Here is a 24,762-nt window from a genome sequence, read left to right on the forward strand (position 1 = left end):
CTTCTTTTGAAGTTTTCATGCTGTTTGCTTCGGTGGTTCTTGGTCTAGAGCCACCACAGGTGAGGGAGGGAAAATTCTTTTTCAAAGAGTTTGGTTTGTTTAACGCAATGCAGTGTAAAAGCGAACCACAGCAGCTGAAAACTTAACAAATGTTGCAATTTTGCCCCCTAGTCAAACCGAGTCTACTAGACTAACAAGTGTGAAAACACCTTAAAAACAAACAGCCAAAAGTATCAAGTAGTTAAAATTAAAGTCTAACCCAGTCAACGAGTGCAGTCTGCTGTCAATTAAATCGCTTCCGCACAATGCATGGTTTTTCCCGGCTTATACCACCCCTCAAGTGGTTACGACAAACAGGGAGGAGCTGCACATGATCTGCAAATAGAGACGGATCTGGCCATGGCTGACTATGGAAGAACTGGTTAAAGCCACAACAATGGAAAAGCGGCTAATGTGTGTTTTAGTATTTTGACTAAAACATTTAACACAAGAATTACAAATGTTGACTTATTTTAATTACATTTTGGAACTTCCTGACCAGTAAAGGCAACTAAGTTTTGTAAACACAACTAGCGAGAGGAAGAATATGAAAGTGAATCAAGAATCAAATAATAAATAGAAACAAAGACGTGCGACTAATGTTTCTGCTTATTCTCTTGTATCGTGGGAGCAGAATACTTGCCTGATCAGAACAAAATGGAAGACTGTCGTCAGCCATTAACGGAACACAGAGATCGTGTGTGTGTGTGTGTGTGCAGTCACATAGCCCTGCTCTTTTTTGATTTTTGCAGTTTGTGATGTTTAAGTGGGTGGTTGGGAGGGGCAGTGCCCAAGGTAATGTCATGTTTAGCTGCAGGGCTGTGGGCGGATCCAGCGTCGCTAGGAGCTGCCCTTTCCATTGGGTGGAGGTGTGATGGCCTGAGGCAAAGGCACGGAGGGTGCCAGAGCGCACACACACGCGCACACATACACGTGCCTATCAATCCTGGCCACAGCAGCACAGGGAATGCCTACCCACCAGCTTGCCTGTGTGCCTGCCTGCTGGGGGAGAGAGGCCTGGGTTGGAGCGAACAGGGACAATCAATTGTGCGCCTTGATGTCTTTCATGTTCTTTTATGTTATCTCTCAGCATGTGTTCGCTGGGCGCTGGCGTTTGTGCGAGGCATGTATATTGTCTGATCAGGGGGAGGAAAAAAAATTCATGTTGCTTTCAGATGGCGTTTTGTAAAAGGTTGCTTTGGTGTACACCATCTGATCTAAAATGTGCATGCACTTGCCTCTGATTTTTTCCTAAAACCCTGCTGGCAAGGCATGCCCTTTAGGGTGTTGCCACTTCACATTTAGCACAGCGGAACTGCTGAAAGATTCAAACACACTGACAAAGAAGGGAATTAATAGCAGCTGAATAAATAAACCTTGTTTACTTATTCGTTTTACAATAGACGCCTACCAAAAAAAAAAAAAAAAAACGGGAATACATGAGAATATTCATTAATTAATGGTAGTAATATGGATAACTTTCTGATGTGAATTTTAATAACTACATATTGAAGTACCGGAGTTACAATGCGGACGTTGTGGCTGGACAATCAAACGTTGTCCCTAATGCTATTGTTGCAGATTTTATCAAGCTTTGCCATAAGAACCAGATAAATCTTTCCAGGCCTGACCTTAAAGAATCCCGCCGCAACGCACACAGCAGGAGAGGTTCGCTATCTCCCTAACAGCACCAGGATGGCGGCATCTCTGGCTGGCAGTTGGCACCAGGCATGGGCTCCCAGCGCCCAAAGCAACTGCCTGCAATTTCGGATTTATGACTGCATGATAAATGAAGGCTTCATTTCACCATCTGCGAGCCTGCATTTCCCGTCAGTGAAGAGGACGCCATGACACTCTGAGACTGATTTCTGATTTCAATCTGGTGCCATGAAGCAGAACCCACCATTTGGTTAACAACCAACATGAAATATGTCGTCTTTCACGCTACGAAGAAACACAAGAAGCTTTTATTTACCATTTAAATTAGCTTTAAGTTTTGTAAATTCCAACAACAGCAGCTTTTAGATATTTTGGGATTTTGTGGTGATGAATGAGAAATCCGTGTCACATTCTCTCCGTGCTCTCTTGGAGAACCATGTCGCCGATGTTTAACAACAAGTACAACCACTGCCAGTAACTAAATAAAAGGTCATCACTAGGAGCTGTACCAGACGGGAAGAATAACCATGTGGCAGGATGCATACATTTGCCAGCTCCTATTAATGATACCACATAACCACCTGCTGATCTGAAGTCACTTAAATACCAATGGTTCCAGTCTGACTCTGTGCCCTTTGCAGGCAAAGAACTGGGACTTGTAAAGTTATATTAACAAAGGTCAAAAAATGCAGAAAAATTGATCTATGGTTTTGTCAGGTACAGGATTTATTTTCTGTACCTAAAGCGCACTGTTATGTGACAACATTTTGGTCACATAATAAAATGTATTCATGTAAAAATATGCAATTTTCTAAATAATTTTAAATAAGGTGTTGTGTGTATCAATTAGCATTGATTAGCAACTAACACATTAGGACACTAAAAGTATTTCTAGTGTTTTCCCGGTCTATTAAAATTGACACCAGGAGTTAAAAAAATAAAAATAAAAAAATTAGCAGCAGCATATACCCCTAAAATGATTTATACCCTTCAAACAAATTTACATTTTCTTGTGTTACAATCACAAACTTTGACGTATAATACATGCGTACAAGTTTCCACCAAGAACTTTCAGGTCAAAACATAAAATTTTGGTCTGACCTGATCAGATCTCCTTCTTACGTGTTTTGTCGTGTCCCCTTATATGGGTTGAAGCAAAGTGCAAATAAGATTTCTTTCAACTATTCCTCTCTTTCTTGCGCTGGATTTTAATAAAGGGTAGATGAGTAAAGGCAGCTACATACAGAGGCAAAGCACTCTTTTCAGTTTTGATTTGTGAAAAATAGTTTGCAGTTGTTATGACAAAATGTAAAAAGCTTCAAGAGGTACGATAATATTTGCAAAGAGCTGTAGGTGTTGGTAAATTGCAGAAAATCCAACGCCAGTCAAATCAGAAGAGCTGGTGAAAAACAAACTAATATGTGAGCTGAAATAAAAATTAAAGTTTTAGCATATGCAAAAACATTTCCATTACTAAGTTTAATACATAACTTTGGAAATGAAAGACATGTTCCCTCAGTTTCATAATAATATTATTTGAAATTAATTATTTAGAATGAAGGTTTCCACTAAGTCCCTTCATGAATAAATTTTGGAACCACATCTTTTACATATTAAATATCAATTCTTAATTCTTGCTTTTATATACAGTGTAAAGAGTAAACAGCAAACAAAATGTATATAGCAATTGTTTATTGCATCTTGGTATATTTGAAACTCAATCTTTATACTCTGCACTTGTACATTTAGTGGATCAGAATAAAAGTCTTTCCAGAGCAAAACAAGAAATAAAAGATTTTTCTTTCTTCACAGACAGCAGAGCATTATGTTCCCTTATGATGCAAACATGTCCAAAGTACAGCAAGAACCTCTCTGATATGGCTGGCACAGGGAGGGAGATGAGCTGTAGGAGCAGTTATGGCCAACCTGCCGTTCGCCTTTTCTGCTGTTTCTAACAAAGGCTTTCCTCCCCACCCCTCTGTCTGGCCTGGGGGGCTGCTTACGGCCCTCCAGACGCTTACAGACAGATGTCCTTGGTAGAGCAGAACATGCTCAGCTTGACGTCACAAGCGGCTGTGGGGCTGTGAAGGAAGCTAAATGGCTGTCTGCCTCGCAAAGACCACAGTATGTAAGGCAGACCATAGGGTTTAAATTGATATACCATTTCAAACCCTCCCCCATGAAAAGCTGTGGTTGAACAGAAACCAGCAGGATTCTTATGATTATGCAGACTTGACATATGCTACATTTGTTCAACGCGTTTATTAATAAAGCCATTGGTAGAAAGCGAGTAGTTTAACCAGGGTTAGGTCGGGAAGCAAGTTCTTAACTTTTACAATACACAACACAGCAGCCTTCAGGCATTGTTGCAGGAGGTTGTATAAAGACTATGAGAGTGTCAGCTCTCAGGAAATAGAAATAAGTTTTTATTATTTATATCATTTCAGCACTAAACTAAACCAATATTTCATTGGTTGGATAACCAATTTTTAGACAAAGTAGCACAAAGTGGTTAGGGGATAATAAAAAAATGATCTCACATACATAGACTTGGTTTAGTTGCACTCGGATTTGTCTGTAAAATCAAACAAAATGCTATCACCACATTCGTTTTCTTATGGCATGCTGGTGTACATAGATTAAAGTTTATACATTTGGTCAGATTTGGAAAGCAAAGCTAGAAAATAAAGCTGAGATGCTCTCCCAAAACACGTAAACTTAGAGCGGTGTCTACTGTCAATTAAATATATTAGCTGGAAGAAGCAGAATGTCTGATTGGTATTTTTTTTACAGGATATCAAAGTCCCACTATATTCTCATTTACCCATATCAGTGTCAGGCTTCAGGTATGTTGATGACTGTCAAGCAGTACTGATTACACTGCCTGTCTAATTGCACTACCGTATTTCCCGCACTACAGGCGCACCTAAAAACCTTCAATTTCCTCAAAAGCCGATAGTGCGCCTTATAATCTGGTGCGCCTTATATATGGACCAATATTGAGCCACAACAGGTCTAGCAACTATGGTAAGCAGCTGCCGACTTCATTTTCCCCTGTAGAAGTAGATAGTTGTCAGAACGCTGGTTTGTTAATAAAGTTTAAAGCACATTTAAAGCCATTGGGAGGGGCGGGGAAAGAGAGACAGAGACTGTGGCGGCAGCGTGTCGGCTGGTCTGTGTGACCATAACAATTAGATCATCTTTATCAGATCAATAGAGAATGTACTGTGTTCAGTAAATAGTGTTATAGTAAAGCTGTTTTAATTTCAACAAATTCTTGCATCCATGAAAACACACATTTTTTTGTGACAGCCTCCTACCCCTTATCAAGTGTGTGTTGACGCTTTATGTATGTGTTTAATGTGCGTCGGTAATACATGCATCTTGTTCACCTGACACCCACATGGGCAGCATTATGTGAACATCTGTGAGCTACATCTTCAGGCTTTTCTTCATGCAAAGTGCCTGGCAGTTAATTTGCTGCAGGGGAGAGGGGCCATTTGAAGCACCCAATAAGGTTTTCTGTTCCCATCTGCACTCTTACTCTCCAAAGAGCCAAAAATGTATTCTAGATGGAAACATGCATGGATTCATCACATCTTCTCAATAATTATATGTAGGAGAGTTCCTCAAAAATTATTTTATAGACATTTCAACAAATTAGAACATTGTGAGAAAACAAATTTAATTCAGTTATTCACTTCAAAACTCATTATATAGCTTCACTGCACAAATTTATATGGCTCACGCAATAATTTCTGTTATTTTTTTGCTTACAGCAAGGGAAAAATAAAAATTTACCACAAAAGGATTTGTAAGCCTATGTTCAAGTATTGTACAGTAAATGCGTATGGTAGTTACGGCTCCTTTTGCATGAATTGCTACATTAATGTGATCTTCATGCAGATGATAAGCTGCTGGGGAGTTTTGCAGGTGGTTTTTCGTTTGTATTATTTCTGGTGTCTTTTATCTGGCTTTTGGCTGTGAAAAGCAGTGATACAATGGTTGTTAAACCAACAATGGCACTTGACAAAATCTAAAATGTTTACTGGTTTTCTCAATTGTTGACTGTGTGGTGTCTATGATGTTTGAACTGCCTTGTTGCTGAAATGTGCTATACCTGTGCTATACCAATAAACTTGATTGATTGATTGAAATGTACTTTTTTGTGGGCAAGTTCTGCTGAAAAACAAAACCACTGAGCAATATTAGTCAATTTTCTCCCTAGTTCGGTTAAGACACTTCTTGAAATGTGTCTGATTCATGTTGTGAAACATGTCCTGAATGTGTTTGTGTGTGATGCCACTGACTCCAGCCACAGTCCACGCTTTCCATCTCTTCCAAACTTCTTCCTTCCACTCAACTACACCTTAATATTGTTTTATATAGAACTCTGAAAAGTCCGTTTGTTTAGCAATGACCTTCAGTGGACTAATCTCCTTGATGAAGCTGCCTGAGACAGCCGTCAAGTCAGCAGTACGATTTTGTATTTCTGCATTAAAAACATGTTTCTTACTAATGTTTTGTAATATTCACATTTTCAAAGAACATTTTCATTAGCTGTGAGTCTAGGTCATCAAAATTAGCAGTTGAAATACACCAATCTACATAAAAAAGCAAATCCATACAATATGAGTTCCACATTTCAACAGAATTACTGGAAGAAACTAACTTTTCATCAATATTCTAATTGACTGCGATGCACAGTTTTGTTCACAGGTCTTGCTGTCCAGAACATTGAACACTCCCTCTCCACCCCTGTATTGTGAGAATGGTTCTGCTTATCCTGTCTGGAATTATAATATTTTACTTATGGAGATGAATTCAAAATACATGCATGAACTAACAGCCATGGCACAATCTGTTCCTTTTCTTCTGAAGCTCCAAGAGCTTCCAGGGATCAGGACCAATTATTTAGAGCCCTGAGTCGTTCCCGAAGCGAAGGTCATTATGCGAGTGTCACTATCATGACCCGGCGGTTTTTCTTCATCTGCAACTTACTTTATAGGAACCAAACGACATAAAGGCATTTTGAGTGAAACATTGGATTACACTGAATTCTGACTTTGAAGTAAGTTTTATTCCTATTAATAACATTTGTAATTCACATTTTGCCAAAAAAAAAAAAAAAGTTTAACAAAGAAGTCAGAAAACGTTGTTAAGCAAATTCTAATGGCGTTGTACTGAATCGGCAGCCGGAGCGTGGCGATCATTAAAAATACTGCTTATCTAAGGGAAAATTTCCTGCTTTAAATGTTCTCGCTTTGTCTCATTCTATGCTTCATCTGGAAGTCTTCTCTGCCTGTCTCACACTTTTTTTTTTTAAGATTCTCCGCTCGTCACCTCCTATTGATCACGACTAATTTGCATCCAGGAAAAGATGAGAACTCAGATATTCACACTTCGAGAGAGGACGATCTCAATGATTTATTCATTTCCAAATCAAAAAAAAAAAAAAAAAAAAAAGGAATGAAGGTAGATGAGAAGGGGAATCTTCACAGGCAGCAGGCGACTAACAGGCTCTGGGGCTGGGCTCTTCTTCCCCACACCGCCTGCAGGCACATGGTGTGCAAGTCCTCCTAATTAACAAGGTGAATCATGCTGCCGCTCTCTAATTAGCCAACATGACAATCTAATGGAAACATGCAGGCCAGGCTGGCACACTTAGCATCACCTCACGAAGACCCCGGCTACTGTCCTCCCCATAAGAATTCGACAAAAGCAACACCTCAACATTCAAATGCAAAGGAGAAGAAAGTGGGGCACAACAGAACAAGGAGGTGTATTTTATGAAGAGGTCAGCAGGGAAAGGTTCGCAGGCACAGGTAAGCTAATCTTCCCTCCTTTTCTATCCACATGCACGTGGTGGTTGTTGCCTAATTGAAACATGTCCTGCCTCCCTCCTACTCGAATACCCGGCACAGGAGGCTGACACCTCGCCACCAGCGTAGCTCAGCCCGCCCAATTCCCCTGTCACTGGAGTCCCAAGGAGTGCTCCGGCGCACAAAGAGAAAAGTGAACCTACAGGCTTGTGCAGCAAGTAGACGAGTCGCTATCTTCCTGTGAGGCAAAATCTCCTTTTTTTGTTGTTTTCCTTCTCATTACAGCACTTTGTAATATTCGAAAACACACAGGAACACCAAAGGTACTTTTAAAGCCTACTTCTGTTTTTTTCCCTTTGTAATATGTCTTGAGGTTAAGAAAAAAAAACTGAAGTTGAGACTTCAGACAACAAAGCAACAAATAAAAATAGGGTAACAGTGTGTTATGTAGTATCCTGCGTATCTGGGAGACAAAGCAAGCCATTCTTATGTGGTAATTAATCTATCTTTGTCAAGATGTTTTTCACACAATTAAAATAATAGAAAAATAAAAGAAATCATGTACGAACTCGAACTAATCAATCGTTATTGCACACATAAACGGGGATAAAAGCTTGCTTCCCTTCAGCAGAGCATCTGTGTGTGTCTATTGTGCGAGTTGCTGCAAGTCCGGTGAAATTATTGCACTGTGTCTTTAAGGCCAGAAGACAAGAACATAACTATGAGTCGGGACACACAGAACAGCAGGAATTCTGTTTGAAAGTCGGCACAGAAAGAGAGAGAATGTGGAGGAGGGCAGCAGGCTCTCGCCCTCAGGCCTACCTGATGGGCGAGAGCGCCTCTTTGAGCAGAGCGGTTTGTGGAGGGCCAGAGGATGAGCGCCTATGAACTCCCAGATATAACCGGTCTAATGAAAACTACGAAGTAGCTACATTGTCCTCTGACACACAAGAATCTCTCTTTTGCGGAGAGAAAAAGTATAAGGCGGTAGCTGATGGGGATTACAGTGTGGGTGGATTCCAGGATCTCCATGACCCGATCACTTGTGAAGGAGGCCAAGCTAATCAAGACGCATATGTTGGTGTTAAAGCCTGGTGGATGCTCCTCGATCAAATGGTAAAGATTTAAGTGATTGAAATTGTGTATAGAAAGTCATTTAATCTAACATGTTATGTTTATGCAGTATGAGAAGTCACATAGGACCGTGGACGGTTTATAGTTAAGGTCAGGCAAGATTTGAGCAACACTTTAACTAGTAATAAACTGGCCATAAAACAATCCCAGGCTTTAAGAGTTTACATCATATGTTACAATACAGAAAATTTATTCTAAACAAAAGTGCTGCAAAGAGCAGGGAAGCACTCACCAAGCCTGTCACAATAGCAAATTTTGCTGGACGATAAATTGTCACATTAGTTATTGCGATAAATAATAATATTGTTGCTTTGAGATAATTTTCAAGTTATTTAAGGATGCAGGCAAAAATAATACAAGAGTGCTCTCTCCAAGATCAGTAAATGTTCTTTTCTAACAAATATTTATAACTTTTTAACTGGAATACATTTTAATATCTAAAATAAATGAACAAAATTAAAACAATAAATAAAACAGATACTCAAGTCTCTGTAAAGAACATTGTCAGTCAAGAAAAGGTTAGTTGAGGCCAATGCAACAGACTGAAGACTTACAACGTCCAGTCTTTGCTAGAAAGAGTGACACAAGAAAAACAATCATGCAAATGGAAATTATCGAGGTCATTTTAATTTATCATGCAATTAATTGATTTATTGCTTACTGTGACAGGCTTAGCCCTCACCCTGTCTTCTTTTAAGATCTTTACACATGACTGGACAGTCAGTGAAAGACAACCTGAGTCAACCATTTTCATATCCACCATATCCACTGTCTTGCAAAGCTACTTAAACCATTACACTGTTTCACATTTTGACACACGACAACAAGAAACACAAAAGACATTATTTGTGACACGGGAAAAAATATTTTGTTTTTCTAAATAAGAATCTTAAATGTGTGGCAAGCACCCTGGTAAAAGGTGGTTCAGCATGCTTGTTCATCTTTAGTAATTTGTTGCTAAATAATGTGCTCTGTCTGCAGACCTGATACAAGCGTAAGCATCAAGAGTAACATTGTTCCAGAAAAACAGAATCCTTGAATCCTTCATAAAGGCTGTAACCAAGACTTGCATAAACTTCTTTGGATCCTGTCCAGAAAAGGGCAGTTGCTGCACATATTTTTGTACTTTTTACTTGCCTACTAGTGTCGACTACATGAAGAAGCTCTAGATCCAAAATTATGTTTCCCAAGGTGTTCAACAACCGACTGACTAAGTAGAAATCATCATAACTACCAAACTGATGAGACTGTTTGTGACCATCAGAATTCAGTAATTAGAAACTGACAGAAACTTGAGTAATTGTGACTACATATACAAAAACTTCCACTGACAAAAAGTTGTGAAAATAATCAGAAGTTTTCTTCTATTTGAAATCGTTTGTAGGACAAAGGAATCATTTGCATCCCAAAGTGAGTTGACTGTATATTCTGTGACTTCTCTGGAACGTCCAGCTTGGGAAACCCTCTGCTAAGCAGCTCATGTGAACATCCTGCAGAAATATCAATGCTAGGAAACAGTTTGTTTTCGGTGGACTCCAGCAGGAGCTTTCGGACAGTTTTTGGTCAGTTGCGTTAGCCTATTTGTCTTCTCCCTTTTCCGTCGTCGCTCTTCTCCTGTCCTCTCTCCACTCTTCCTCTTTACCTCACTCTTTCCTGGTGTCCAGTTGTGCCTGCAGACGTGGCTGCAATGATAAATTTATGGCTGCAGTGTGTCTGTGTGTCTGACATTGTGATGTATCTCTACTGGCCTTAACTCCCTCTCTATCTTTTAACTGGTCCCCAAACCCCACAGCCTCCGTTTGCTTTCCATCTCTTTGTCTTTGTCTCTCTGTGTCCATCCCTCTCCTTTTCTCTTGGTCTCAATGCTCGAGTACTGACCCCCCCCCCCCCACTTCTGCCTTAGCACTGGGAGAGTGAGAACACAGAGACCCACCAACGACAACAACAAACAGGAACTGAACTCCACGATTTGCCCATTGATTTTCACTAGGGGCATTTCTGAAATAGCCCATCTGACCTTTTGGCCAAATGGTAGTGAATGGAGGAAACAGACCATCTCTCACGCTACACCTCTGCAGCAGCTATATGTGACAGGACTGCTGGTTACAAAATTTTGTTTTCACTCAGTGGTGAAAATCTGCAAACCAAAGTCAAGGCATGGCTACATAAATACATACAAAAATATTCCAGGACAAACCTAAGGCCTAAAATAATCTTTCCACTCTTAAAAAAAACAACAACTAAATAAATCTCTGCAGCTATAGCTTTACCATTTTTGAAGTTTACTTAAGTCTCAGGGTTTGGTCTGCAGTACAAGAGTGATACATTCACAAAGACAGCCGTGTAGTGATGCAAAATGTCAGTCAAAACAGTGATTGAAGGCATCTCTTCATTGGATTACACAGCTTTACAGGTTCTTGCTAAAGTTTGATAGGGAGCACATTGTGGATTTGCATGAAGCGGGTGGCCATATTAAGCAAATGCCCCATGGCCAGCCAGATTCTCTGATCTTTCTCTATTTGAACATGGATTAACTTGAATTTCATGAGATCACACAACCTTTCAACATATGAAGTCTCCATTTTGTTAAATTTTTTCATTGTTAAAATCTCTGCAAGACAAATGTCTTCACTGGATCTGACGGACCCTCCTTTTATTCACTCAAAGTTGAGCAAACAACACTTCAGATATTAGGATGTCACTTGGTTACGCTAAGCTTTCATTCTACACTTTGTTAATCCACCTCTGGTGTCACTAACATTTTCGCCGCAAATATGTTCAGTATTTTATAAGTCTAAAACTAAAAACTGTTGTGCACTTAAATTAGGTGTGTGCAGAAATATAAGATAAAACACTGATTTGTGTAGAAAAACTGCAGCAATTAGGCATCTGGACTTTTAAGGTGACAATTTTCTAAACAACAGAGCTGGCACTGGAAACATATTTAGAGACACTAAAATTGCCATAGGGGGGGTTTAAAATGGTAATGGATTGCTAAACAGATAAAAAGATGTACATAGTAAAAACGGTTTCTGTAATATATGAAGGTCTCTGATAGCTGCTTTTCAGTTAGAACCGGTTGAGTCAAAGTTTGGTTCAGGAGGTTCTGGTACTTGAACAAATGTCCATGGAAGAAGAAACGTTTACTGCTCAAGTAAAGCTGCAAAAAACAGCAAAACACAGGAGGTTATCTTAAGACAACAATCACAATGACATTTTTGGAACATACTAAGATTTATCAATGCAGTTTTAAATGTGCATCTATGGTAACTTTTTGCTGCAGAGATTAAATTCTCATTAAACTGGGTTGTTTCATGTTGTTCTCATTCACTTTCAGTTGTTTTTGCATTACTTTTGAAGACTCATCGTCAGTTTGTTCTTCATATTACAAACTCCTGACTTTTCCCTTGGTCTGCTATGCAGTGATAACTGATCAGTGTGTTTGCATGAGATTTGTTCAAATAAAAGCAACTCCAGGTGGTCTAGGTGGGTGTAACTGTGTCGTTAGCTGTCAGTTTTGAGACATCGGTACGCTGGCTGTGTGTTGGTGCCCTCAGTTCACTAAAGATCCGCAGCAAAGTGATTACCATAAGAGTGCTGCTGTAGTTAGAGCTTAACAAATCTGCAGCTGCAACAGCGAACAATTTTGCGTGTGGCTCTGTCAGTGGTGCTGTTTTAGGAGTAGCTGCATCTCTTTGGAAAAGAGGAAGTATTTAGGTAGTTTTAATAAAGAAGTCCACACTGTGAGAGGCATGGTTCACCCCTTCACAGCACTGTATGTGAAAAATCTTAATACAACAAAATGGAGGACTACACTTTTGGTAATTGGTAAATTTTGTACATTGTCACTTTACTTGGGAATATACTACAGCTTCTTGATATATATATAAATGGGTGGAATACTGTTATTGCAGAGGAATGTTTGTACACAATGTTTACTAAGATATTGTATTTCACTTGACATGCATGAAAATTCGGCATGCCAGTAACAATATTGGCCAATTGAATAGACTAAACTGCCCTTGATGCCCTCATTGGAGGTATATCTTTAAGGAAAAAAAAAAGGATAAAAAAAGAGTTAAAAGAGCAATACTGTGTATTTCACAAGGACGCAGAGCCATTTTATAGTAGTCAAGTAACCATGTTACCTTGAGTTGTAAAAGTGTGCAGGTCCACCACGTTTACTAATTGCTGCTGCCGCTAGTCTGAAGGAGCTGAGTGAGGGACTCTAGGAGGAGGGGTGCTCTCTTAAGAAAATGTGTTATAATTTCAATATTCCATATAGGATGATGCAGTGAATATGCATTCCAGAAAGGATTGGTTCAGTATTGCGTGTGCATTTATAGGTTTGACCATATTTTCAGTAATATTTTTAAATAATGACATTTCAAGTTCTATGCAATCTGCCGACGATTTATTTTTGAATGCTGAGTATTATATTAAGTTGGCCCATACCTGAAGCAAACATTTAGTTGAAGAACATAACGGTGTGATTCTGTCTGTACGATTTGATGGTAGTTTGGTGGAGGCAGTGGCTGCTTTGTGCAGAGGGGCTTACAGAGAGGCTGGCTCCTCTGGCTGTCGCCTGGAAGAGCAGCTCGGGCTCATTATCCTGATGAAATTTGCGCAGATGTGTGAGCTGCCGACAGACTCTGCAGTGACACAAACAGCCAGCTCTGTCCCCTTGAGCCAGTCAGGTGATGAAAACCGGAGAGGCGCGGGGGCTGAGAAACGACGGCCATTAAGCAAAACAGAAAGAGGTGAGGGATGCTGGAGGAGGAGGGAGGAGTGGGGGGTGTTTGTGTGTGTCAGTAAAATGGGTGTGGGGGAGGGAGGTAGTTACATAAAGTAACCATTTCCAATGAACCTTCTTAAAATTCCTGACGAAAATTAAAATGTGCCACACGAAGACGCCGTCTCTTCACGACGCTCTAATCTGGCCGTATCCAGATGACGAGCGGACTGCCACTTAACAGGGAGGAGATCCACTTTGATCACATGGGGCCCCCCCGGGGGCAACTATCATGATGCCTATTACACCACTTCATTTGCATATGTTGGGCTTATGGGTAGGCTGAGATCTAGTGCGAATGTTCAAAACTGCAGCAGAGCTCAGTGTTGCTAGAAAGAAATGGCTGGGACAGATGAAGAAAAAAAAGACAAGAGCGCTGGAGGTGCAGTAAGAGAAGCCAACTTGTCATTCAAAGGTCACAAGTTCAATAACCGATCAGTAAGGGACGTTAGAAAAGCCGCAAAATAGAGTTGGAGACGCCAACACTAAATGGGAGGCTGTCAAGTGGAAAAAGTCTGGAAATGTGCTAGCCCAAAGTAGTTTGTCAGCTAGAAAAGTGCATACATTCCCAATATACTTTCCCTGGATGAATAAAGCATTTTCCTTTTAAGAGTAAACTACTTAGAAGAAACCACGCTGGCTTCCTAACTTCTACATCAACAACAACAGGTGAGTTTTGCTTGTTTCATCCCTCTGCCTACTCAAATTTCTCTACAGAGGCTCCACAGAGTGCTCTTGATCCTTGTTAGCGAGCACTGACAACACCAAGTGAAGATATTCTGGTGTAAACACACCAGGAAAACAAAAAGGCAAACTTGTGGTGTGAAAGAGCCGTCTTGTTTGCGTAAACAACATTAACCATTCGCTAAAAGATGTGTAGTCGACTTTCTGGAGCTCCACTGGGAATCCATTCAATTCAAAACCTGTAGTTGAAACAAAGAAGATATATCGCTATCCTATAAAAAAAAGGAAGTCTGAAAGAGTTGTTAATTTACAACACCAGTGTGGGTGTCATCCCTGGCCCAGTGGGAATAGAGGGAAGTTTTGTACTATTTTCTACAGCAAAAAGTTAATACGAAGCATATAGTAACCCTCATTCAAGCATGTTTTACAGAACTGTCTACCTGTTTGCAAACAATTTAGCATTTAGTAAATGCTGTGCGAATGCTGCATGGTTGGGTAAGCAGATCTGCCAAAAGAGCTGACCTGACGCAGGAGTATTTGCAGAGTAGAAAATAGGAGAAATATTAAGAGATTGTGCTGAAAAAACACTACATGAAACATACAGACTATAAGTTGAAAAGTGGCAACAAAACCTAAAACTTACCTTGTTGACTGGTTTTCAGTTTAATTTTCAGCAACTGTAACTTAATTCTAATTCATTTAATTTTTACTTCCCTTTTGGATCAATCTTATATTAATTTTGCTGTAAGCAATATAATCACATGGATTGCAGCTCTGAATCTCCTCTATCTTGAGAGCTGTGCATGACAATGTGTGAATATTGTGCAACACATTCAAAGACCTGTTTTTCCTGTGTAGTTCAGTCATTTTTGTTCCCAACACAAACATTAGCTAAGATTAGCAACTACGTTATACTTTCCTAACGTGCTGGAATTTGTCAATTTGCTAATGTTGCCTGCAATGCTACCAAGAGATAAATTGAGTTGGTAAGCCGCTAGTAATTTAATTTAAATTTAAACTTAAATAAAAATAAATAATGTTATAAATAAGTGAAGCATTAGTACTTCACTTATTTATAACATTATTTTCACTATAATATTGCTTTACTTTAAATGTGTACAGGTCAAAAAATATTTGAACAAAAATTATCTCAATAATACCTTTATTTTTTAAATAACTTTTATTTAATTTATTTTACTAATATAATGTTAGGTAAGATAAAACTAACTGCATTTGCAGAAATTATGTGCAAAATTGTGAAAATTAGACTACATAAAGGTGAAATAATGCTTTTAACCTGATGGAGAGTTTACGTATTTCTCCTATAGACAGAATTCAATAACAAGGAGGCTTAACAGATGGAAAAAATGCAAAGGAGTGGAGGAAGTGGAGGGTGTCTTTGGTGTGCAGAGAATCATTTTCCACAAACTGGCATCAATCGGAGCGAATAATTCCTCAAACTTTTTTAAGTCCGACTTTAAATGGCATTACATATGTAGTGAGGCATGAAAAATTTATGCACTGGTGTCGGGGAAATGTCAAGGGTAATGATCTCCGCAGCAGCTTACCTCCTTAGCTTTCTGTTTCAGTCGAGCTTGCTCTGGGTCCTCTTGCCTGGAGCGACTCTGTGGAGTAAAAAACGGAGGAATGAGGGTGGGTGGAAGGGACACAGGTTAACAGCTGGTTTAAGGAGCCCACTTTCCCAATACACACGCACACTTCTGCTACTCATCTGTTGCTGTAGCAGCAAAAAATAGTGCAAAATGGGAACAGGATACAGAGGTGTCAAGGACATCATATCTGAATACAGAGAAGTGCAATGGAGCACCCCCTGGGGGGCAGTGGCCTTTAAACCTGCTCCAAATCCAGCCCTAAATAAGCTGCTGCGGGGGGATTCTAATCAAAAGAGGTTATTAAAAAGTCTGCAGGAGCCAGCATGCACACACATGCATACACACACGCACAGGGGAGAAGATGCTGGTGAGTGTCAGTGGCAACGACTGTCTGTGTGTCACTGTGTGTGTGCCAGTGTGGCTATCTGCGTGTCCCTGGCGTAACAACACAGCACTTCTATTTTAATCAGCCGCTATGATCTGGGTGAATGTACTTGTCCCTGGAAATCCTTCACGACAGAGCCAAATGCACATGTACAGATGACCACTGCGGGCAAAACAGGCTCATCATGGCACAAGGGACTAACCGAGGGTTGTTTGTGAATGCAGGCATAAGGTGGATCTTTTTATGTAGCAGCACTATCGAGAGTCTGCTCTAATAATATTCCTGATACACTGTCTTTTAAGAGTACTGCCGACTCTTGACCGTCTTCATATGTTGTCACGCAACAATCATAAATTGCAATGTGAATTTAGGACTTCAATGCAAAATTAGATGCTTTTGAAATAGAGGTGCACCGATTTATCTGCCAGCCGATTTATCAGCACAAACTTCCTTAATTTTGGGAGTTTGTAATCGGCTGATACTCGTATGTAAAGCCTATCTAGTCCACCAATTTTATCTACATCTGCAAAGGTCTAAAAATCAGCCACTGTCCTCTTCTGCTCTCCTGTGAGAAAGGTTGCACTGATAGAACGGCCCATCGGATCATGTCTGCACTTTTGCAGTTTCATTTGAGACAAAAACAAAATTGGCATCGACCAAAATCGGAATCAGCAGGTCGGGCTTTATGAACATCTGTAATCGGCAGTAGGCCAGAAAACTGCAATCGGTGCACTCATATTTTGAAAATATTTTGCAAATAAAACTCTGAAAGACTTGTAGAAAGAAATTCTTAAGGAGCTCTGTTTGCAGTTTGTCACAAGACGTGGAGGGGAAACACCAGACATGAGGAGGAAGGCCCTGTGGTTACGAGAAACCAAAATGTAGCCTTTTGGCCTGCATGCAAAACGCTATAAACTAACACTGAAGTTAGTGCCACACAAAGTGGTGGTGACATCATGCTAAGGTGATGATCGTTTCAGCACAATTAGTAAAACCTGACAATTGTTGATTTGAATATGGATTTTCCCAAATAAGCTGTAATTCTTGAAGAAGAAAAAATGCCAGAAAAATATTTGAGATTGGGTTGGAGGGTCACCACCTTCAAGCAGGACAGTTATTCTAAACATCGAGCTGCAATTACATGCCATAGATCCAAGTAGACTCATGTGTTTAAATGACCCAGTCAAAGTCCTGAAAGCCAACTAAGAAACATGTGGCAAGACTTAAACTTTAATATTAACAGACTCTGAGCATATGAGTATAAAGCCAAAATTACAAGAATTAAGTCAGAATATTATGAGAATAAAGTCGTACGAGTATACAGTCAAAATAATATAGTTGCAGTATTACAAGAATGTCATAATATTATGACTTTAGTCTCGTAATTTTATGACTTTATTCTCGCATTATTATGACTTTATGCTCGTACTAGGTCTGCTTTATTCTAGTACGACTTTTTTCTCTTAATATTATGACTTTATACTGGTATAATTATGACCCTATTCTCGTGTCATTTCAACTTTATTCTTGTGCATTTTATTCTCTTAATTTGATTACTTTATTCCTGTAATTTTATTAATTTATTTTACTTATTTATTTTACTCTTAGTATGACCCTATTACTATCTTGTAACTTTCTACATGGCAGATAATAGAATATTTTACCAAAAATCCAGATTTTTCCATAGCCATTCCTTACTACCACCTTTCTTTTTCTTCTGACCATCTATTATATCACATGGATGGAGACCAGAAACTCCTAAGCCTTCCTGCTAATTGACTTTACATATATCAGGCAGTCCACGTATTGGTCGGTGTCTCAACTGAGACTAATGTGTTTGCCCTCCAGTGGGCCGGAGCATCCCTCAAGTCCTGAGTCATATTTTAAATGGCCGGCACAGTCGAGGGAAAGGCTTACTGTGAAGGAGGAACGGTGGGAGACGACAGTGGAAGAGATTATTTCAATGGATTTCTAATTCTGGGAGCCAAATTAGCGGGTGCTGAAGCAGGAGACGTGGCGAGCGGGAAGGGAGGAGGAGAGGGAGGGGTCGGTACAGATGGACTGTTTACAGAGACCAGCGGTGCCACTGGCACACTCTGCGTCTCCTCTGCCAGCTGCCCCGGTTTCTCTGCTTACAGAGGGGACCACAGAAGAGAAGAGATGAGGACTTGATACTGCTACACATGCAGATGAGGTTTACTGCACTTCACCTAATGGATGGTGATGTAAACTAGCAGTGTTTTTTTTTTTTAGGTTTTTATAAGTCAGTGATAGTGCGATGCATTTGGTGGGGTTTTAATCCCAGTTAAGTTTATTTGTTTTCAGTTTTTCATTTATCTGTTGCCTTTTCTGCGGCCAGTACAGTCGGCTGCTGTATTGACCAGAACCCTCATGTAAAATACAAACACCAAAATAACCCCATTAAACTCAGGGAATTCAGTTAATATCAAAATGTTAAGTGGAAGGAGAGGATATATGGACATCTACATTTTTTTGTAGAAAAAAAAAAACTAAAAAGTGTTCACCACAGTCTCCTATGGCACATCCAGAGACTAAAGTGTTTGCCAGTTCTTCTGCTTAAAATAGCTCAGGGTTGGCCACATTAGACGGAGAGCATCTATGAACAATAATTTCCAAGTCTTGCAACAGATTGTCAGTTGAATTTCGAACTGAACATGGACTAGGTCATTTTGACAGAATATCCTTTTATCTACAGGGTATCAAATTTCAGTCCTCCAGGGTTGAAGACAACGTACCTTTCAGGTGTCTTCAATGCATCCAAAACAAATGGCAAGATTTAACTCCTCAGCCTCCAGTAAATGTGTTCAGTCCTTCTGTTGGACTAATTATTTGATTAAAGTGTGACGATGCACCTAACTTTGCAGGACAGGAGTTTGACACCAGAAATTTAAACATTTTATTACAGCTCTGGGTGGATGTTTCTTTTTAAGACACTGCACAAATAGTCCACCATGGTACAAAGTAGGTACCTTGTTTGAAATGTATTGTTTTTCTTATCAGGATAGAAAAATGACTGCAGAGACAGCTATCAGCAGCAAATCCCATTGATTTGTCATGGCTTAGGGCTTCAATTCAGACACTAATGCTGGGAATGTTGTCAAAACTAATTGATATATTTTGATTAACCATAAAATAAAATAAAAAACATGGAGTCAGATAATTTTAGCTTTTCTGCGCAACGATCTTGAGAACTCTGTAGAACCAGAGTGCTGTTATAATGCACTGCAGGAAAACCCATAAAAATAAAAGAGAAGTCACAGGGTAGCATTCCCGGAGCCTGGAACCTAACAACAATGAAGAAGAAAGGAAATATTTTTAGAGAGAACTATACATCAGAAATTGAGTTCCAAGATATATGTATTTGATATATGTTGGTTAAGAAAAAAAAAGAGGTTAGCTTTTCAGCCCCTTTGACTGAATGTTTGGTGCTGAAGCCTTTCTTTGGACCATTAGCAGTTATGTTACCCACTGAGTTAAAAGCCAGCTTACTAATGAAACATTTGTAGCTATATTTGCCACTTTGTAATGCACAACAAACGTACAGAAAGCCTGAACACACATGTGCAAAGCTGTGGTATTTTCTCAGCAACTGCAAGTGGAACAACTTGTGTAATCATTACGCAAAGATCTGCTTTCCAAACTTCTCCTTAAACCAAAACGCCATGGCAACAGGAGCCAAAAAGCCACAGATATAGCTGTGGGGTGAAGTCAAACTTTCCTCTGCGACTCTCATGCAAACCAAACAGCCTCAAGTGTAGCTCCTCCAAGAAGGACCAGGTTTCATTTTGAGGAGTTATTTGCAATTGCTGTTAACAAAACAGGATTCAGTAGACAAACAAAGTGGAAGATTGTTGAGTGTTTAATAATGCAGAACCATGTGCTGACATAGGGAATTTAAAAGCTTTTTCTTTACACCATTCTTTTTTAAAACAATACAATTTGGAGTTTTTTTTTTTTTTAATTATTTTTTAACAACTGACCAGCAGAAATGTTATAGTTTTTCCAAAAGACATAAATTAAGAAGCAAGTCTTAAGGTAATTTGGTCAAAGTTCATCAACAAGGGGGTTTTTCTAATACCCTGCATGGAAGGACTGGAGTATAATGATGCAATTAAGAAAGAGAGGTGTGCTTTTAAGAGAATCTGTACTGTGGGACCCCAGTTCCATCAGAAATAATTAAATTAACCTACCTTTCCACTAATGTTGCACTGCAGGGCATTTTCATTAGATTTTTTTTTTTTTATGGTCTGCGGTGAACTTTCTAAATTTGAAAAGAGACAAATGGCTTCTCAACAAGAGACAAATAAGGACACCGGGCATGTGTCACAGCTACTTAAAGCATACAGAACTCATATTATGTATGATTTTTGTGTAGAGAGTTATCTTTATAATAATGTTTTATTATCATAAATAATAATTGATAAGTGAAATGATACTGAAATCAAAAACGTAAAATAATACCTTCACTACAAAAGAATTTAAAGCATTCATAATTGCCACTTATAATATTTTGTCCTGTAAATACATTCATGATTAATTATGTATGTTAAGGTTATTATTTACTATTTTATTAGTATTTCTAGAGCCCCATAAATGAAAAGAGAGAATTTGCACAAACTCCTTAAAATCAATTTCAATTACAGCTAACAAAGGACAGACTATAGTTTTAGATTGGTTTTAAGTATTTCTATAAACTGACACTGTAAGAAACATAATTAGACTGCAAGTGACTCAATAAATCTGGATATTATAGAAAACTATTTTAGCAATTCAAACCGTGAAAATAACTTCAATTCATAGAGTAGTATTTATCAAGGGCTTATTTCCGTTAATTGTGATGATTCAAGTAATTTTATGTCTCTCATCTTCCTCCTTACGATACTCCACAGTTTGTCTTTCAAGTTTAAGTCAGATCAATTTGATGACCAATCAAGTACAACAATTGGTCACCGATCAGTAGGTGTTGCTACTTAAAGCAGCTACTGGTACATTTGATAGTATAGGCAGAAAATAAAATCAGCATCACCACGCAAGATTGTTATGGTGACTTTGAATCTGAAGAAACACGTGGATCTACACAAAGACATGATTCCCCCAAAATCATCACTAATTTTGAAACTTCATACTGGATCTCAAGCAAACTCTGGAATTGGCTTTTCTTTACAATCCTCTCAGTGCTGTGACTTTCGCATCCTTTCCTGTTGCACTTTTTCCTTCCACTCGACTTTCAATTAACATGTTTAGATACAGCACTCTCAGAACAGTCAGCTTCTTTAACAATTAGCTTTAGTGGCTTAACATCCTCCATGTGTCAGTGACTGTCGGCTATTACCTGTAAGCCATATTTATCAAAATGAAATGAAATAAATGGTTAAACATTATCATTCTGCATGTAATAAGTCTACACAATGTTTCATCCATCCATCCATTTTCTTGACACCCTTGTCCCTTATTTTGATTCAAATTACAAACTTGAAATGAATGCTTGATAATATTTTTAACTGACTCACATGCACCAACACTTTCTGTCATATAAAAACATAAATGAAGACCACAGCTGTGGTTTGCAAGTAAATTGCTGTTAATTATAAATTACCAGATGCCTATGCAATGTTGGAGAAGCATGCAGCATTTTTTACAAGCAATAAAAATGTCAGTGTAATATAAAGTTCCACAGATTCTACTCTTATCCTCAAGTTTTAAAACTAATGCAAATGCAGCATCTGTTGATTCACCGATCCTTTTTTTTCCCCCCCAACGCCTGCACAATGACTCCAAGCTACAGGTCAAATACAGTTTTTGACCACAGAAAGCTCCAGCTGGTACTGGAAGACCTTTACAAAAAAAACTAAAAACTTTAGCTTGGAGACAGTGTGTGGAATTTTTTTCATTGACTTTCAAATTGCCTCACATCTCCTATGAGCACCTTCCAGATTTTTATGCTTCACATTTTCTGAGTAGTCGTATTTTTTTAAGGGGTCATCTGTAACATAATTGTTAATCGACATCTTATTACAACATTTTTCACAATCAAGACTTAGTGTTGTGTAATTACTCGATGCATGAAGGCATGACTTTTTCATTTGGCCTTAGCTAATCATTAATTAGTGTTTTTTTATTATTATTATTAGAAATGCAATGTGGCTGACATTCTGAGTAGATGATTTGTTGATAAAAGCTTTTATTGGAGATGAATGAATCAGTTTAAAAGTGGAAAAATTACAGGATTTTCCTCATTTATGCCACAAAGAATACAGAAATTTTTTTTTAATGTTGTTGGTTGATGTGTGAACAGGTTGAACATGTTGGGGTCTACATTCAATGCATTGAATGAAAGGACAAAAAGAGTCAGATTTTTCAGCGTCGAAATGCAGAGCACCATTCAGAGCTCACTGATGTCTGATCTCGGGCTAATTGACTGGTGCAGAAACGCAGTTTGGATTGATAAGAGTCCGGTTTGTGTGCTGGATGGGAGTTTCATGTCATATGAATCCCAGCCCTCCCTCCCTCCTTGCATCCTGGGAAGAAGCGCCAGGACAGAGGAGGCCTGGGGCCATCAGTCTGGGTCACCTCATCCATGGGAGTCACACTCTAATTCATCTGTCAGAGCCGACACGAGAGCAACATGCACACACATGCATGCACATGTCCGTTGTCACAAGTACGCACGAAGCGGGATGGAGGTGACGGTAACTCACTTTAGCGGCTTTCAGAAGGATCTCTCTCTCCTGCTCGTCCTTCCTCTGCTTCTCGATCCTCTCCAGCTGCTCGAAGAAGCGGAGCTGCGACCGAACGTCTGCAGACTGCTCGTAGCACTCGTCGTCCTGGCAAGCAGACGGAGAGATTACAGCAGCGGCAGCATTACGACAACGACATATTGAGAAGCTGCTTCTTTGGCTCTGGTAGGATTATTAGTCAACTTTAGAACATATGACAGGAGTTGATAAAAAATCTCTCTGAATCGGAGGAAAAATTCTTCCGGAATATAACCGAACGTCACAGAAATATTTTGGTAGGCATTACTGAAGTACTGTCACCTTTTAAAGATGAAGATTTAATCGTCCAACTGGCTTTCTGTGTGTTGTCAAAACTTCTATCACTGTTCATATAAAAAAAAGAAATCCACTTCTGATGCAAAAACTTGAGAAATTACTCCAAATATCAGACTTTAAAGCTTGATCAAACACAACATATTAAAAAAATATTCACTTTGATGTGAAAGTTAGAAAGTAATTTTATTACTTTTACATTTGTTATTGTCACCTAATGAGCACATTTGACATGAGACAAGCTGAGAAACATCTGTCACTACATGGTCAAATCCTAGATGTGACTGCTGCAAAGTCACTGACTCGATGCAGTCACCTGGATTTTCTTTAATAATTTATATAACACACTAAACATGACTGATTGTTTAATAGATTGGAACAACTTTGAATCTTTCTATACGATTGGACTGAATTGATTGATATTGAAAATCTGGAGAAATAGTCTAGATCAGCAGCGAAGAAAAGGAGGACAGAATTGTGGATTTGGACGTGTAAGAATGAGAAATATTGCAAAACTTTTGGACTTGATCCAATAAATCTGAGGTTTTCCAACTACTGATGTGTTTTTCTGCTTTGACTCGTTCAGTTGAGGCTGAGATCTCCCTCAAGCCGACATGTGGGGAAAAAAGTTTATTCATGAGTGACAAAGAATAAAATTATTCCTCCTTTCTGAAGCTTTCATTTAAAATACATACATATATACATACAAACATATATACATATATATATATATATATATACTTTCTAATGAAATTTGAACCACTATTTTTATCACTATATATATATATATATATATATATATATATATATATATATATATATATATATATATATATATTTACTTTCTAATGAAATTTGTACCACTATTTTTATCACTATATATATATATATATATATATATATATATATATATATTATTTATTTATTTTTTATTTTTTTGGCTGCAAAAGACACTAATAAATCTCGACAAATGTGGTTTATTCTGAATTTAACTATCTGATTAGATTTTTTGTTGCCGAATAGAATTCAAATGAATAAAAACAGAATGTGGGTAAAAATAAGACAAATTTTATGGGTTCAGTTAACTCACTGTGCACAGCTGGGACCATTTTTAACACTTTGTTCTTGTGTTATAACTGTCTCTGGGTGTCTGTAACTTTTATCTGTGTTAAAGTTCGCGATTCTGCATTCAGTTTTATTTTGGCTTTCTTTAGTCTTATCTAAAAGAAGCTACTTATTAAGTCTTGAAAAGTATTGTTGATCAGCAAAACTTTCTTGTGAAATTAGAGCCACTCAGAGCTAGAAATAAAATATTACACAATTATAGATTTAATTTTGGGCTTAGCTACAAGTAAATCTAACACAAGTAATCTCATCATTACTGGTTGTTGTAGAGTTTGAGCTTACCTCAAAACATGACTTTTGAATATGAAGTTTAAGAAACCCTAAAAGCCATGTTTATATTGTATAATTAAATCTCTGGTTTCAATTCAAAAATGGAAGAGAAAACCTCTGAACACATTTAGTTTAACAACAGCAACAAACGTATAACTTAACTCAAACC

The 24,762-nt window shown here is 38.6% G+C and overlaps 1 protein-coding gene across 3 annotated transcripts in view; it reads right to left on the reverse strand.

The window, feature by feature from the left end:
• Positions 1-24,762, reverse strand: part of LOC103462632 (transcription initiation factor TFIID subunit 4) — a 100,130-nt gene that overhangs the window by 32,708 nt on the left and 42,660 nt on the right. For all 3 annotated transcript variants that reach the window (XM_081605385.1, XM_081605384.1, XM_081605383.1), the window contains 2 exons: positions 22,848-22,973; positions 15,699-15,755 (listed from right to left, as the gene is read on the reverse strand). In XM_081605385.1, coding sequence (XP_081461511.1) covers positions 15,699-15,755; positions 22,848-22,973 — 183 coding nt within the window. The remainder of the gene's footprint in view (positions 1-15,698; positions 15,756-22,847; positions 22,974-24,762) is intronic.

The sequence above is a fragment of the Poecilia reticulata genome, chromosome 3 (genome assembly GCF_904066995.2).
Source record: "Poecilia reticulata chromosome 3, P_reticulata-male-v2, whole genome shotgun sequence".
NCBI lineage: Eukaryota > Metazoa > Chordata > Actinopteri > Cyprinodontiformes > Poeciliidae > Poecilia > Poecilia reticulata.